Genomic DNA, 18,129 nt, shown 5'->3' on the forward strand with positions numbered 1-18,129 from the left:
GCATGCATCTATTAAGGAAACATTTGCATGTATATACTGTATATATATTTATACATAATTTATATTATATGCAAATATTAATATTTTATATAAATAACAGATTTTTCTTAAATATATACATGCATGTGTGTGAATTTATATATACAAAATAATTATACGCAATACTCACATATATATTATGTAAACACAAACTTTTATTTTGGAGCACTAATTTAAAATAACATCAAGAACAGAAACAATTAAATTTTTTCACTAAGGACAGATGACAAAACAAATTGGGATAACACTTTATTTTACATATGTTACATGTACTTACCATAGTACTAACAGTAAATTATGCATAATTACATGCAACTAACCCTCGACCAAACCCTAATCCTATAGTAAGTACATGTAGTTGCTTAATATCACTCAGTACTGAAATATATAATTACACTGTAACAATGACACCTTAAAATAAAGTGTAACCCAAATTGGATATTTCCCTCAACACACAGCACCCTATTAAGTCTCTAGATACTCGAGTCACACTTCAAAATGTCTGAATGTCCCAATCCCAATCAGAATCAAAGTGAATGTCTCCAGCACGCTCTGGGTCATCACCTTATGTCACATGCACAAATCAGGGCATTTCTTTTCATTCTTGGCGTGCATGTTAACCAATGACTGCATTCACACCGAGAGCAGGAGCGCCGCGTGAGCAGCAGTGATGATGCGGGGGTTTCAGACCGAGTCTAAATTTACATTGACCAAATAAATAATACAAAAATCAAGTCTTCACATGCACAACAACGGTCACATGTGGGTGCAAATTTATGAAGCCCAAAGATATGAACTCTTTTAGTGGAGGAGCAGCGGTGTCATGGAGGATCTTATCAGATTATCAGATTTTCAAAGCTGAGAAATGTGTATTTTACGAGGATATGACAGTGATGGAGTCGTCTGCCTTTCTTATCGTGAATCTTTAGAGAACTTTTATATAATGACTCAAGTGGCCTGAGGGCAGATTTACAAGCCTGTGACCAACTTGTCATACAATAAAGAAAGTGTGGTACAATCATTGCATTTAGATATGCTCCAGAGGCCTCGATTGTAAGGGAATTTCGAATGTGTCTGAACTAAATTTGATTGTGTTTGATAACTTTTTTATGTGCTTTTTAAAGCCTAAATTTGGTTCCAATATGACACCTAAATATCTGACCTGATCTCTAATGTGCTGCTCACGCTCAATTAAAGTGAAAGCACACTTTTGATGGACAAAATAAATATGATTTCACACAAAAAGTGCCCAGAATAAGCATGTCTTGTGTGTTTTAACAACAACTGGAATATGTCAGAAAAGAAAATATTTATAGAAGATTTGCCCATTTAAACTTGTTTTTAATTATTCAGTTTGGGTAAAGGTATGGTGTATTATTAAATAAATATATAAAATAAACTAGCGAGAAAATATGATATATAAACTTTCTTTTAGTTTATGTAATACACAGACATGTACATATAGCACCACCCAAATCAATCTTTTCTTTCTTTGCTGTCTTGTTAACATCGGAGTATGACTGAACCGACAAGATCGGATTGGTTGCTTTTGTTGTTTACCATTCATATGCGAATGTTGTACACCTCCCCATCTTAACAAACGTCAAAGACTATCAAGCTTATGAATGACCAACTTCTAAAAACAAATTTATAGTTGTCTTTGTAAAGAAATGCTCGCTTATACAGTACTGTGCAAAAGTCTTAGGCATGTTAATATCCCCAGTGTCTTCCCTTTCCCCACCCCGCTGGGTAAGATATCTGAGCATGAGAACGTGAAGGTCAAACTCACCTTCGGATACGGGTACTGTTTGCCTTTCGGGTACGTAGAGCCAGTGAAAGAGGGCAACACCATGTTTGGCACCAGACTGTCATTCAGGACCAGAAACGCCAGGCGCTCGCCGTCAGGTGACCACCAGTGAGCCACATGCGTGTGCAGGACCTCCTCTGAACATGCGTGTTTGTGGGAATTGCAATTGGTCAGTTGGTCTTTTACAATAGGTTCAGTTATGTGTTATGTATGAGATCTCACACTGGAGTCAAACACAAACACCTGAGCATCACGTCACTCATCTTCATCTGTGTGTCGCACCAGAGGAAACATGCATCATTATTAGAGCTGCACGATTAATCATTAATAGATCGCAATCTTAATTCAAACGTGATCATATTCCGATATTACAGCAATTCGTCTGTGTCTATTAAATCTTTGGGTAACACTTTATAATAACTGCACGCTATTAATCATTAGTTAAGCATTAGTAAACAGTTAATTCATCATTTATAAAGCATTAATAGACGTTAATAAGCAGTTTATAAATACAGCTATAAATGTTTTATTCTTGATTTAAAAGTGTTTAATAATTGTATTTTCTTACTTTATTAATGATCAATTTATAATTTCTAAATTAAGTATTGCATTATTTACAAACCAGTTATTTAGGAGTTGTCAGTGATTCATAAGATTACTTAGAAAGTGTAAGTAAATGATTAATAAACTATTTAAATGTACATTCATACATCTCATTATCCAGACATATAGTAATAGTAACTTAGTGTGTTTATAAATGCCTTATTAACACGTATTTCTACTGTAATTCAGGGTTAATTCAGGTAGTTATAGAGCATTTAGAAGTGGTCAGTGAACTATTTTTGTGAGCTCATCTAAAGTGAACTAGTTATGCCTAAATGTATAAATTTATAACTACCTGCATTTACTTACACTTAAGTGATCTAATGAATCCAACTCCTAAATAACTGCTTTGTAAATAATGCTATACTTAATTTAGAAATGATAAATTGCTAATTAACAAAGTATGAAAATAAAATTATTAAACACATGATATGCTTATAAATCAAGAATAAAGCATCTATAAATCTATAAATCTATAAACTGCTTATTAATGTCTATTAATGCTTTATAAATGATGAATTAACTGTTTACTAATGCTTAACTAATGATTAATAGTGTGCAGTTATTGTCATGTTCTGTAAGAATACTTTGCATTTAGTTTGTTATTTTCTCCCCCTAGTGGTCATCTAGGAGTAATTCAGTGTGTTCATATATAATTCTTACATTGCTTTCATTGGTTGATTTTATCACATGATACAGTCTGATCAGGAAACACATTAGTAGTTATATTCCATGCGGTCAGCTTGCAGCTCTAGTCACCTTATCCTGTCTCCATTTCTGTTTGTGCCTTGGGAAAGCATCGCTTGTAAGTTATATTTGAATTTATAGTAAATTACATTGATACACATGCGTCATGTAAGACGTTCTGTGATGTTACTTGAATATTTATTTGTTAACATGTGAAAACTGCTATTGTATAGCCTTTCATAGTTTGTTAGTTTAGCTGTTGAGCTGCACATACTATATTTACAAGTTATTTACAGCTATAAGCATATCAGCTGAATGTAAAATATATATGTTACAACTTTGTAGCTTAAAGGTGTATTATTTTATGTCTGTTAATGTACAGTATGACGTGTTTGAATAGCATTCAGTGATTGGTGCTATCTTTCTGTATCGTTTCAGTTTTACAAAGATTCCTTCTTGAGAATTACGACAACAGTAAAGAGCCTTGAACTTTACTCCAGCCTCTGACTTTCTCTTGAAGCTTGTTAGCTATCTGTCGATTTGTGTACAGTCACACACACTGAGGACAGAATAGTGAAAAAAGCGACTTCACAGCGGGCAAAACAGCAACGAGAAGATTAGGAACTGAGCCAGTACACCCTCTCAAGCATACTAAGGCCTCTTTATACATCCCTTCTAATACATCTTGGAGGATTGTTAACCATAATGTCGCATACCAGTGAAGCTGGATTGGAAAAAGCGTCCATCACTGATGATGGTGTTAAAGATCAAGAGACAGCACGTGAAGCAAGATCACAACGTTCCACCTCATCAAGCACATCCAAAGTATCCTCAGCTAGCAGGGCCGCTGCTAAGGCCCGTGCTAAAGTTGAAGCTGCACGTGCACGTGCCACCTTCGTTCAGAGAGAAGCTGAATTGAAGATAAAAGAGGCACATCTTGCAGCTGATTTGAAGGTCAAGGAGGCACACATAGCCGCTGAGTTATCAGCTTTGGATCATGAGAGGGAGATTGCAGTAGCCTTGGCTGAAGCTGAAGTTCTTGAGGCAGCAGCAGAGATCGAAGGTACACAGGGCAGTAGGAGTCTCCACGATTCAGTTCAAGCCGCCATGCAGCGCACCCGTGAATACGTCGAACACCACTCCCAGCTACGTCTCAGTGATGAAAAACCCCCAGTACTTGAACCATACACGCCATCACTGTTGCCGCTCATCAAACCCGATGTCCAATCAGAAAGAAAGGAGCATTTCCCTGGTCCCAGCAGTGCTTCTCATTTCTTACCCAAGAATGAGGGTGCAATTCAGGCTGCAGCACAACAGCCAGAAAGAGCGACGTCCGTGGTTCGTCAACTCACCACAAGGGACGATAGCCATAAAGCGCAGCAGCCCGAAAGGCCAACACCAGCAATTCAACACCACTCCTTTGATCACCTCCTCTCTACTCATCCACACCCTTGCTCTGCACACAGTAGAGCCTCATTACAGCCACATATAGGGCATGCGGACGACAGGGCAGGTATGAGTGATATTGCCAGGTACTTGGTACGTCGAGAGCTTGTGAATTCTGGCCTGATCAAATTTAATGATCGTCCAGAAAATTACTGGGCATGGAAGTCTTCATTCTGCAATGCTATTGCAGGACTGAACTTAAGTGCTGGCGAGGAGCTTGACCTCTTAACAAAATGGTTAGGAAATCAGTCTTCAGAGCACGTCATACGGATTCGTTCTGTGCATGTTGCCAGCCCTGATATAGGTTTAAGAATGGCTTGGGATCGCCTAGAGGAGTGCTATGGCTCCCCCGAGGTTATTGAAAGAGCTCTCTTTGAGAGGATAGAGAACTTTCCTAAAATCAGTCATAAGGACCCCGTAAAACTCAGGGAGCTGGGAGACCTGTTAAGGGAGTTAGTGTCTGCAAAATCTGAGGGTCATCTGCCAGGGCTCTCATACTTGGACACCGCCAGGGGTGTCAACCCTATCGTTGAGAAGTTGCCAATTGGTCTGCAAGAGAGGTGGTTAGCTCAAGGCTCACAATACAAGGAGCAACACAACGTATGTTTTCCTCCATTTGCATACTTCACAGACTTCATATGCAATGAAGCACGCCGAAGAAACGACCCAAGCTTCACTCTCTCAACAGCTCCTGTAACCCCAATGAATGGTTCCCACAGGTTCACTACAGGTCCAACAAAGTTTGAACGAGTGGAAAAGAGACCAGCATATGGCAAAAGCTATGTCTCTGCTCACAAGACTGGAATTGCATCGCTACAAACAGCTTCTCAGGCGGTCAGTTCAAGCAGCAGGCGAGGAGAAATAGACAAACAATGCCCTATCCACAAGAAACCACATCCTCTGAAAAAGTGTAGGGGTTTTCGAAGTAAGTCACTAGAAGAGCGCAAGGCTTTTCTTAAAGAAAATGGGATCTGTTTCAGATGTTGCTCTTCTACCATTCACCTGGCAAAGAACTGTGAGGTAGCTTTGAAGTGCACAGAATGTAAGAGCGACAGCCATATTGCAGCACTGCACCCTGGACCCCCACCATGGGACAGGAGAGGTCCCTCCTCAGAGCATGGCGGGGAGGGTGAAGGAGAAACACTTCAGCTGGCAGTCACCTCTAGGTGCACAGAGGTCTGTGATGACGGTAAGGAACCTAGATCCTGTTCCAAGATTTGCCTAGTGAAAGTTTATCCTAAAGCACGCCCTGACAAAGCTGTGAAAATGTATGTCGTTCTGGATGATCAGAGCAACAGGTCCTTGGCCAGGTCTGAATTCTTTGACCTCTTTCAAATTGAAGGGTCAAACTCGCCATACATTCTGCGCACGTGTTCAGGGGTCACTGAAGCGTTTGGTAGAAGAGCCACAGGGTTCATGGTGGAGTCACTGGATGAAACAACAAGCGTGATGCTTCCCACACTCATTGAATGCAATCACATACCAAATGACCGCACGGAGATTCCAACTCCAGCAGTCGCACAGCACCACACACATCTGAAGTCCATAGCTCACAAGATACCACACCTAGATCTAGAGGCCCAGATACTCCTTCTTCTGGGACGCGACATCCTCCAGGTTCACAAAGTCAGAGAACAACGCAATGGGCCACCGAGAGCACCCTACGCTCAAAGATTAGACCTTGGCTGGGTTGTTATAGGTAACGTCTGCTTGGGCTCAGCCCACAAGACAGAGTCTGTGACTTCTTTTCGGACTAACGTGCTTGAAAATGGACGTCCATCTCTCCTTACTCCATGTCCCAATCATATTCAAGTCAAGGAGAGGTTTGGCAATGAAGGACTACACTGCACATCTCTTCACGGCCTTACACACCATACCCCAGTCCTCCATGACTGCAGCCTCGGCAACACGATCTTTGAGAGAACCAAGGATGATGACAAAGTGGGTCTCTCCATCGAAGATGAGCTTTTCCTGGAGCTTATGGATAAAGAAATGTTTATGGATGAGTCCAACAGCTGGGTGGCGCCTCTTCCATTTCGATCATCACGGCGACAGCTGCCAAACAATCGAGAGCAAGCTCTTAATCGCCTTGCCTCTTTGTGCCGCACATTTGAAAGAAAGCCTGAAATGAAAACTCACTTTGTGAACTTCATGCAAAAGATCTTCGATCACGACCAGGCAGAGTTAGCTCCACCGCTGCAAGAGGGAGAGGAACGATGGTACTTACCCATCTTCGGTGTGTACCACCCTCAGAAGCCGAATCAGATTAGAGTCGTGTTTGATTCCAGTGCTCAGCATCATGGGATTTCTCTCAACGATGTGTTACTTAAAGGCCCAGATCTGAACAATAGCTTACTTGGAGTCTTACTACGCTTCCGCAGAGAGTCAGTAGCAGTGGTAGCAGACATTGAACAGATGTTTTACAGCTTTACTGTCAGAGAAGACCATCGAGACTTCCTTCGGTTCCTCTGGTTCAGGGACAACGAACCTGGCAAGGAGATTGTTGAGTACAGGATGAAAGTCCATGTGTTCGGCAACAGCCCGTCGCCAGCAGTAGCTATCTATGGCCTTCGTCGCGCGGCACAACATGGAGCAAGTGAGTATGGCTCAGAGGCCCAACACTTTGTGGAGCGCGACTTCTACGTCGACGACGGCCTCAAGTCTCTACCATCAGCTGCTGAAGCCATAGATCTGCTGAAAAAGGCGCAGGAGATGCTTGCCGGCTCAAACTTACGCCTCCACAAGATAGCGTCGAACCATTCTGACGTTTTGGATGCCTTCCCACCAGAAGACCACGCAAAGGGTTTGCAGAACCTGGACTTCAATGACAATTCAGCCCTCATTCAACGCAGCTTAGGGCTCAGCTGGGATCTTAAACATGATGTTTTCACCTTCAGAGTAGCATCTACCGAGAAGCCTTTTACCCGTAGAGGCGTTCTAGCCACCGTGAATAGTCTGTTTGACCCTCTCGGATTTGTGGCGCCAATCATTATACAAGGGAAGTTCCTGTTACGAGAGCTCACTAGCATTGAAGCCCTCGACTGGGATAAGCCTCTTCCACATGAGAAGGAAAATGAATGGAGGATGTGGAAAGACTCCTTGCAAGATCTGAGTGAGCTCAAGATTCCAAGAGCTTACACACCTACCACCCTTACCACCACTCAAAAGAAAGAGCTCCACATCTTCTCAGATGCCTCGGTGAAGGCCATTGCCGCTGTAGCTTACCTCAAGGTGATCAATGAAGATGGAGAGTGTCACGTGGGATTTGTTTTGGGAAAGGCAAAACTGGTGCCCTCATCTGCTCACACTATCCCAAGATTGGAACTGGGAGCAGCTGTATTGGCAGTAGAAATGGCAGAGTTGATAGAGAGTGAGTTGGACATCAGTGTAGACACATTGCGGTTTTACACAGACAGCAAGGTCGTCTTGGGGTACATATACAATCAGACCAGGCGGTTTTATGTGTACGTTTCCAACAGAGTCCAGCGAATCAGGAAGTCCACCAAACCTGAGCAGTGGCACTATGTCTGCACCACACAGAATCCGGCAGATCATGCTACACGTTCTGTACCAGCGGCCGAATTAGCTAGCACAACCTGGCTCACAGGGCCTCCGTTTTTGTCCCTTCCTGAAGGAGTAGCCACTTCAGGAGAGGAGTCATATGGACTCATTGATCCAGATGCAGATGTTGATGTGCGTTCTCATGCCACCACTCTCTTTACTCCATCATCTAGTCTGGGATCTCATCGTTTTGAACGGTTCTCGTCTTGGAAGTCTCTGGTGCGAGCTATCGCATTCCTGACACATATCATTCAGTCTCAAAGAAGTGCAGTAAAAACCAAGGATGACATCTGTAGTGGCTGGCATCAATGCGAAAAACCTCACACGGCAGAAGAGCTGTCCAAGGCAGGAACTCTTATTGTCAAGTGTGTGCAAAGAGAAACTTACAGCAAAGAGTTCGCCTGCTTGGTTGCTGGGAAAGACATCTCAAAAGATAGTTCATTGAGAAAGCTGAACCCCTATGTGGACGAAGAGGGTCTTCTGAGAATAGGAGGCAGGCTCAACCATGCGGTACTCGACACTAATGAAAAGTTCCCTCTCATCATTCCAGGTCGCAGCCACGTTGCAACATTGCTCGTGCGTCATTACCATGACAAGGTTAAGCACCAAGGTCGTGTTTTCACAGAAGGCTCTGTCCGCACAGCTGGATTCTGGATCATTGGAGCTAAGAAATGTATCAGCAGTATCCTTCACAAATGTGTTACATGTAACAAGCTTCGTGGGAAAAGCGCTGAACAGAAGATGGCAGATCTACCCTCAGATCGTCTGAGTACAGAGCCACCCTTCACCTACGTGGGACTTGACGTTTTCGGCCCATGGGCTGTCACCACAAGACGAACCCGCGGTGGACAGGCTAACAGCAAAAGGTGGGCTGTACTTTTCACCTGCATGAGCACACGGGCCGTGCACATAGAGCTGATAGAGGCGATGGACACGTCAAGCTTCATCAATGCGTTGCGCCGATTCTTTGCTCTGCGGGGACCTGCTAAGCAAATCCGTTCAGACTGTGGAACCAACTTTACAGGTGCCTGTAAGGAGCTGCACATACTCCTTACCGATCCCAAAGAGCCCAATGTAAGGAGGTACTTGGGTGAAGAGGGTTGCTCTTGGGTGTTTAACTCTCCGCATTCCTCCCACATGGGAGGATCTTGGGAGCGAATGATTGGTTTCGCCAGACGGATACTCAACTCCATGCTTATGCAAACCAACCCTTCATGCCTCACTCATGAGGTGTTGTCTACTTTAATGGCAGAGATCACGGCAATTATTAATGCTAGGCCACTCGCACCTATTTCTTCAGACCCGGAGTCACCCTTTCTCCTTACCCCTGCTACACTTCTGACTCAGAAGATGTCTACTTACCCTCCTCCTCCGGGAACCTTTGACAGCACAGACCTTCACCGCCAGCAGTGGAGACGGGTGCAGCATCTGGCTAACACGTTTTGGAGCAGATGGAGACGTGAGTACCTTCCTACACTGCAAAGCCGAAGCAAGTGGCAGGACGTACGACCTAACATTGAGAAAGGTGACCTGGTTCTGCTTAAGGATAACCAGGCGAAGCGGAATGAATGGCCCATAGCTCTGGTTACGAATACATTCCCTGATGAAGATGGGAAGGTCAGGAAGATCGAACTCAAGGTCACAAAATCTGGATCAGCGAGGACCTTCTTGAGACCTGTTTCTGAGACGATCCTTCTCAAGAGTGCTGAGGAATTAAACTGATTTAGTTCCCCCTTTTTTATTCAGACACAATAAGATTATTCAGATAGTGGTATTTAATCAATACCAGGCGGGGAGTGTCATGTTCTGTAAGAATACTTTGCATTTAGTTTGTTATTTTCTCCCCCTAGTGGTCATCTAGGAGTAATTCAGTGTGTTCATATATAATTCTTACATTGCTTTCATTGGTTGATTTTATCACATGATACAGTCTGATCAGGAAACACATTAGTAGTTATATTCCATGCGGTCAGCTTGCAGCTCTAGTCACCTTATCCTGTCTCCATTTCTGTTTGTGCCTTGGGAAAGCATCGCTTGTAAGTTATATTTGAATTTATAGTAAATTACATTGATACACATGCGTCATGTAAGACGTTCTGTGATGTTACTTGAATATTTATTTGTTAACATGTGAAAACTGCTATTGTATAGCCTTTCATAGTTTGTTAGTTTAGCTGTTGAGCTGCACATACTATATTTACAAGTTATTTACAGCTATAAGCATATCAGCTGAATGTAAAATATATATGTTACAACTTTGTAGCTTAAAGGTGTATTATTTTATGTCTGTTAATGTACAGTATGACGTGTTTGAATAGCATTCAGTGATTGGTGCTATCTTTCTGTATCGTTTCAGTTTTACAAAGATTCCTTCTTGAGAATTACGACAACAGTAAAGAGCCTTGAACTTTACTCCAGCCTCTGACTTTCTCTTGAAGCTTGTTAGCTATCTGTCGATTTGTGTACAGTCACACACACTGAGGACAGAATAGTTATTATAAAGTGTTACCAATCGTTGACAAGTGGGATCACAGCGAACATTCAAATCTGCTGATCCAGAGAGAGAAGTTGTCATGTTTAGGTATGAAACAGCTTCACACACAGTCTTTTCACCCACACAGTATCATTATTTCGGTTACAATAATTCATATTATTTACCACAGAAGTACTGGATAAAAGTTTATAGTTCGGATATAAACACTGATGTCTACAGTAGTGCTCAAAATATAGAAAATCACCGTTTGAAAGTAACTTGACGCTTTAAATAAAGATTGTATCAATTACATCATTACACCAGTAGGTGGCGACTTAAAAAAAAAAAAGTCACGGAATCATTCATTCAGAATATTTGTTCAAAAATGCTGACCCAGTAATAAAACTAGCCTTTATGAGTCATTGAATCATTCATTCAAACCAAATTTTTAAAAGTATTCAAATTTAATTGAATATTTTTAAACAAACTGCAGCAATTAACCTTTTGTCATCTCTAGTAACATTTTGAACTTCTAGTAAATTACATGTAATTTTTTGTTAGTTGTATATTCAGGATCATGGGAGAATTGTGATCTCTATTTTAAACAAAAAATGTGTGATTCTCAACTTATCAAAAATGGTGCAGCTCTAATCATCATCATCTTGTCATATATATTCCTTAAATCATCATATAACAGATCAAAGTCTCACCTTCATAGAGCCAATCAGCAATGCCGTTATAGATGATGCCCTCCTTCCCAGATGAGGTCAATCTCAGCGAGTTACTCCTGACGTCCGACTGATAGTAAATATTATTCTCAAATATGTACACCTACACACACACACACACACACAGAAGACATTTAAAAAGCGAATCTCGATCGTGAACAGTACCGTTTCACACTTACAGAAAATAACTGGAAGTCCAACTCAAAATACTAAAACATGACTTAAACTTGGCTGTGTTTTAATTTAGTGTTATTGAATGTGACACGCTGCTTATAGACACGTGAGCCGAGTTTGATCTGCTGTAAATATGAATATGATATGAACATAAACGGACCATACGCACACAAATGTAGAAATTATTTGAAACAACAAATCAAAGAACAAGAAACACTAGTTGTTAAAACATTTAGTGTTATAGATTGTCTCTCTGAAATCAACAGCTCAACTGTTTAAGGAGTGTCTGAGTATCTGGAGGTAAACAGTAAATGTTGATAGCAGGGCTATTAACAACCACAGATATCGATAAACAATAATGTCCCCACAATATTTGATATTCTTGATGCTACTCTGCTCCATTATGCATCGCTCGGTTTGTTGTTAGGATGACACACAGTTTAAAATTACATATTCAGGCTGGTTTGCCTCAGTGGTCTAAAATGATAGATGACAATCAAATAAAAGACAACAACAACAACAACAACTTTGCTGTAATTTATAAACTAATATCTTTGCTGCTGACCTTTGAAAATCCAATTTAACCACACGAATAAGCAACAATGACGTTTCATTTTTTAGTTTTTAATGCTGAAGTAAGTATTGAACTCTTCTTCTGCGATCCAGAATATAAACAAAGGTTTGTTACAGCCCTCTGAATTTGCATTTTTTTCCAGCCAGAGGCTTATTAATTTCACTGTAGGTTACATTTGCCAAAAACATAACTTTTGTTAAACAAGCAAGCCCAGCCCAGGTGAGAAAAAGTAACTTTTTTAGGGAGTAACGCAATATTGTAACGCATTACAGTTAAAAGTAACTATCCTCAACACTGACTATAGCAACATGGCGAATGTAGTACGTCCGGATTGAACTTTTTTTTTTGCACTCGCAAAAGTATGTAATCATTCAAAATAAGTACCATATCAAGAGAATATGCGTTTTCGGACGCAACTATAGTTACGGGGCCCTATTTTAACGATCTGAAACACAAGTATCAAACGCGAAACGCAAGTAACTTTGTGGGCGGATCTCGGGCGCTGTTGCTATTATACCGGCGGGATAAATGACTCTAGCGCCCGACGCAAATCTAAAATGGGTTGGTCTGAAGTAGCTTCATTATTCATAGGTGTGGTTTGGGCGCAACGTGAAATAAACCAATCAGAGCGGCATCTCACATTCCCTTTAAGAGCAGGCGCGCTTGTTCCATGGCGGATTGCTATTATAACGGAGGATTTGCCAGGAGCGGTTCACAGCCGAGGAGACCGACGATCTCGTCAGGGCCGTAAAACACAGAGAAGTGACATTGTATGGGGATGGAGAAACACACTCAAATAAGCTTCGGTTAAACAGGCGTATAATAATTTGGGTAAATGTGTAAGCTAGATTTATGCCTATTTTTTCACATCTCCATGGACACCACAATGATTTCCCTCATGTGAAATATTTTTCCTTGTAATTATGTATGGTTTGCAAAAATGTGAACTGCTGCATCTGTGTGTAGATGAGAGAAGCAAAGTGTATGTGCGTTGTGCACACGCTACATTATGGCCAAGCATGCGCCCTTAAAATAGCATCTGAATAACGCGCCACTGACTTTAGACTAGGTTTCTCCTGGTCTGTGGCGGAATTGTTTTCTGAAACTGCAAAATAGCACCAGGGAACGTTTGCGCCGGAACACGCCTCCTCTTTTCGCTGAACCGCCTCCGGGAACGCAAGTTCATTCCCTAGTTTACCGGCGTGTGTCTGTGGAGGGAAAAGTCCGCTGTGCGTCGGGTGCAAAATAGGAATGATACATGCATTGGTGTACAAAGTCAATTGCGCTGGGTGCAAGATAGGGCCAATGGCCTTGGTTGATAGTAAAAGTTGATCTCACCAGTTGCTGGCCCTGAACGCCCCACTCCGCATGCTGCAGTTTAGAGTTCAACACCTCTGGAGGGTCCAGCTGCAAAACCTCCCTACACACACACACACACACACACACACACACACACGACAACATTCATATTGACATTATAACAACAGCCTTTACATTTCTGCTGCAGTAGATGCAACAACTTCTACTCTCAACAACACGCATGTTTCCTGGTGCTCTCGTGAACGTGCGTGGTAGATTATGTTTCTTTTGCACAAACAAACCACTCGAGTCGCTTCATAAAATTAAGGTTAAACCACTGGAGTCACATGGATTACTTTTATGATGTCTTTACTACCTTTCCGGGGCTTGAAAGTGGTAGTTGTGTAGCCTGTCAATGGAGGGACAGAAATCTCTCAGATTTCATTAAAAAGATCTTCATTTGCGTTCCGAGGATGAACGAAAGTCTTACGGGTTTGGAACGACATGAGGGTGAGTAATTACTGACAGATTTCCATTTTTGGGTGAACTAACGAGTCAAGTCTACTTCTTAAAACAAAGAAAAGAAGTGATGTCAGGATGATGGCTAGTATTTACAAACAGCGGGAAACTCTATATTCATGCATTGTGCGCATGTTAAAATATCAAATCCGATTTTAATCTTGTGACATATAAATTTGCATATGAATAACATTGTTTTTATAATAAGTTGCAGTCCTATCAGATGAGAGCAAAACTTGAACTGAACTAAGCTGAATAATAACACTTATAGCTAAAACTAAACTCATTTCATAACTGATCAATTTTACACAGTTATTGAACCATTGAGCTGTTCAACATCACATCCGCATGTTCAAAGCGTCAGTCATATCTGACGCTCCTCTTCTCTCATTAGGACTTAATTAATAACATACTTTTCAGCGCATTTCACATTGTTTACCCAAGAACATCTGGTGCAGCAAAGGCATGTTTAAACACTGAATTTGATTGACTGTATTCTCTGAACATCTGTGAGATCAATAACAGATCTTACTCCACCTGGTGTGAATGTTGTATATGATGTAGGACGCCGTGAATGAGTGCCGGTAAACCTGCAGTCAGAAAACACAACAACAAACAAAGATTAAACAAAACCAATTCAAGACAGTTCAAATGACTTAACTAAACACAATCCCATTTTAAACGCATAAATAAACCATATTACTAAAATGAGAGTTTGTGCACAGGAAAAAAAAATATTTTCTTGCTCAGAATTTTTGTCTAGTTTTCCAGAACAAATATCTAAACATTCTTAAATCAAGAAGCAAAATTAATTCAGATATTAGCTTTTCCTTGGTCAAAACACAACATTACACACTAAAGAAAGATGAGCATGGAAAAAAGCATAACAGGACCCCTTAAAAAATGCAAAGCTTCATAAAACATCTGTTAAATTCATGAAAACATCACACACCTGTTTAACATTGTAGGCGAAAAGGACAAACTTCATGTCCGGGCTTAAAGAGTATTTGGTGGCTTTAAAAGTGTCCTGGAAAAAAAGAAGAAAACATGGATGTCATCCTCACTACTGCATGGGATCATAAACATTCTTCATCCCCAAAACTACAGGCTTCTAAAAAAAATTTATTAACATTTTGCAAATTGTGCAAGGTGTCTGTTAACTTTTGAGCTCAATTGTATGTTCAGCCAGTGTTTCTACACTAGTAAATAGTTTATTTGGCCAAATGCAAACCTAATGCAGAACAAAAATGCATAGAAAAACAAACAAAAAAAGCTCACAGGAAAAAGCATACGGTCACGCTTTATATTAAGGTCCAATTCTCACAATTAACTATGACTTTAACTCCTAATTAATTTCTTATTAATAGTTAGAGCAGCTAATATCCTAGTAATATGCATGATAATAAGCAACTAGTTAATAGTGAGAATTTGACCCTAAATTGAAGTGTTACCATTAACCACAACACAAGTTATTAATATTCCAATGGTTCTCTCTTGTTTTTGCATGTGTTCTTTGTATGACAGCCTTGATCAAAATGATATCGGCTCAATCTGTTTCATTGCGTTATCATCACAAATAAAACAATCCAAGCACAAATACGCAATATGACAACAAAATATTTAACAAATTTTGAATAATATTTGAATAATGGCTAAGGATGTTCATTTTCCTAGGCCAGATATCACTACTGTATAAACAATATTTACTCACAAATGTGACGTTCTTCAGCACGACCTCAGTCTGGTTCGTGAGGATGTTAAACCTGATCACATGTCCATCGTGGTTTTTGTAGATAACCTCAGATTCTGATAAAAAGAGTTTAAAAAAAAGGAGTTAGTCAATATATCCAATCTGTGATCAAGACAAATATCTGCCAGCGGGGGTTGGAAAAATCAACTTAATTCAAAGTGAAAATGATCATTTTGTTGACCCCATTTGCAGATATTTTTTTGTGTTCTCTTTCTCTTTCACCTGTGCTCTAGCTTGTGTCCTGATCTATCTTACACTTCAGATAAACAGGCTGAAAGTAAAGCAGGACTGTTCATCTGTTTCACGGTCAGTCATTCACATTTATGAGCTGCTTGACGGTTGTAAAGGTAAATTTCCGGTCTGAGACTCTTGCAGAGCTGCAGTGAGGAAAAGCAGACGACATGTAAAATAGAGTAATAGATCTCTCAGTAGCAAACACAAAACCAGAACAAAACACTGACTGTTGAAAGCAGAAAGCGTCTGGAAGACTGTGAAACTCTGACTAAAAGAGGATCTATTATGCCCTTTTTCACTTTGATATAAACATTTCTAATTTCTAATTCTAGTTTCTAATTATTGGGCAAAAAACCTCTGCACGTACTAACCCAGAATACTGTCTAACACTTGATGGCTGCTCTGTCAAGGCCTCGTCGTCGGTTAGGAACGTGTGTGTGTGCTCTTTGGTACCAATCTTTCATTTGAAAGCCACGTTTCTAGCAACTGTAAAACCGCATTCTTCCATCTTAAAAATGTATCTAAATTACGACATATGCTCTCAATGACAAATGCGGAACAGTTAGTTCATGCGTTCATGACATCAAGGCTAGATTATTGTAATGCTCTACTGGGTGGTTGCCCTGCACGCTTAGTAAACAAACTACAGCGGGTCCAAAACGCAGCAGCTCGAGTTCTTACCAGAACCAGGAAGTATGACTGTATTAGCCCGGTTCTGTCAACACTGCATTGGCTCCCTATTAAACATTGTATACATTTTAAAATATTGCTTATTACTTACAAAGCACTGAATGGTTTAGCTCTGCAGTACTTGAGCGAGCTCTTAACGCATTATAGTCCTTCACGTCTACTGCGATCTCAAAATTCTGGCCAGTTGATATTACCTAGAATATCAAAATCGACTGCTGGCGGTATATCCTTTTCCTATTTAGCACTGAAACTCTGGAACAGTCTTCCTAACATTGTCTGGGAAGCAGACACACTCTGTCAGTTTAAATCTAGACTAAAAACACTATCTCTTTGACCTGGCATTCATATAGAACATTACATTTCTATTATTCAAATCAGTTAATTGATTATTAGGCTGCATAGATTAGGTCAGCCGGAACCGCGGACTCTTCCTATAACACCTGATGTACTCGTTACATCATGAGAAGAATGGCATCTACGCTAATGTTAGTCTTTCTGTTTATTCCGAGGTTTACTGAAGTCAGCCGGATCCGGGCCGTATCCAGATCAGATGGTGGACCTGCACCTGTACACGTCCACGACGCATCCCTGAAGTGTCAACCAGTCCCTCCCCTGTTTACTGAAGTCAGCCGGATCCGGGCCGTATCCAGATCAGATGGTGGACCTGCGCCTGCACACGTCCACGACGCATCCCTGAAGTGTCAACCAGTCCCTCCCCTGTTTACTGAAGTCAGCCGGATCCGGGCCGTATCCAGATCAGATGGTGGACCTGCACCTGCACACGTCCACGACGCATCCCTGAAGTGTCAACCAGTCCCTCCCCTGTTTACTGAAGTCAGCCGGATCCGGGCCGTATCCAGATCAGATGGTGGACCTGCACCTGAACACGTCCACGACGCATCCCTGAAGTGCCAACCAGTCCCTCCCCTGAGTACTGAAGTCAGCCGGATCCGGGCCGTATCCAGATCAGATGGTGGACCTGCGCCTGCAAACGTCCACGACGCATCCCTGAAGTGTCAACCAGTCCCTCCCCTGTTTACTGAAGTCAGCCGGATCCGGGCCGTATCCAGATCAGATGATGGACCTGCGCCTGCACACGTCCACGACGCATCCCTGAAGTGTCAACCAGTCCCTCCCCTGTTTACTGAAGTCAGCCGGATCCGGGCTGTATCCAGATCAGATGATGGACCTGCGCCTGCACACGTCCACGACGCATCCCTGAAGTGCCAGCCTCATCAGCCCTGTGAAGGCCTCATCCACACGACAGCCATCGGCACTGATCCTCAACAAACTCGTCTCCATACCGGCGTGATGACTCCGACCTCCAACCAGACGGAACTGGATAAATATTCTGAATGTTCTGACCTAATCTGACCTCTGACCTGTAATGCTGCCTGGATCATAATCACACACTGTTCGCTCGTTGGCAAGAGGAGAACTGAGCGACTGAGTCTGGGTTCTCACAAGGTTTGTTTCTCCATTCTGTCACTGATGGAGTTTTTGGTTCCTTGCCACTGTTGCCTTGGCTTTTGGCTTGCTTAGCTG

The 18,129-nt window shown here is 41.6% G+C and overlaps 1 protein-coding gene and 1 long non-coding RNA gene across 3 annotated transcripts in view; one reads left to right on the forward strand and one right to left on the reverse strand.

Moving 5' to 3' along the window:
* dpp10 (dipeptidyl peptidase like 10) overlaps window positions 1-18,129 on the reverse strand; it is an 81,402-nt gene that overhangs the window by 23,371 nt on the left and 39,902 nt on the right. For both annotated transcript variants that reach the window (XM_082174666.1, XM_082174667.1), the window contains exons 4-9: window positions 15,622-15,716; window positions 14,863-14,937; window positions 14,448-14,500; window positions 13,431-13,512; window positions 11,327-11,447; window positions 1,829-1,983 (exon numbers count right to left, since the gene is read on the reverse strand). In XM_082174666.1, coding sequence (XP_082030792.1) covers window positions 1,829-1,983; window positions 11,327-11,447; window positions 13,431-13,512; window positions 14,448-14,500; window positions 14,863-14,937; window positions 15,622-15,716 — 581 coding nt within the window. The remainder of the gene's footprint in view (window positions 1-1,828; window positions 1,984-11,326; window positions 11,448-13,430; window positions 13,513-14,447; window positions 14,501-14,862; window positions 14,938-15,621; window positions 15,717-18,129) is intronic.
* Window positions 3,062-3,630, forward strand: LOC309502443. Its single transcript, XR_014207285.1, has 2 exons — window positions 3,062-3,254; window positions 3,575-3,630. It is a non-coding gene; the product is annotated as an uncharacterized lncRNA (long non-coding RNA).

This window comes from Leuciscus leuciscus, assembly GCF_965113295.1.
Source record: "Leuciscus leuciscus genome assembly, chromosome: 7".
NCBI classification, from domain to species: domain Eukaryota; kingdom Metazoa; phylum Chordata; class Actinopteri; order Cypriniformes; family Leuciscidae; genus Leuciscus; species Leuciscus leuciscus.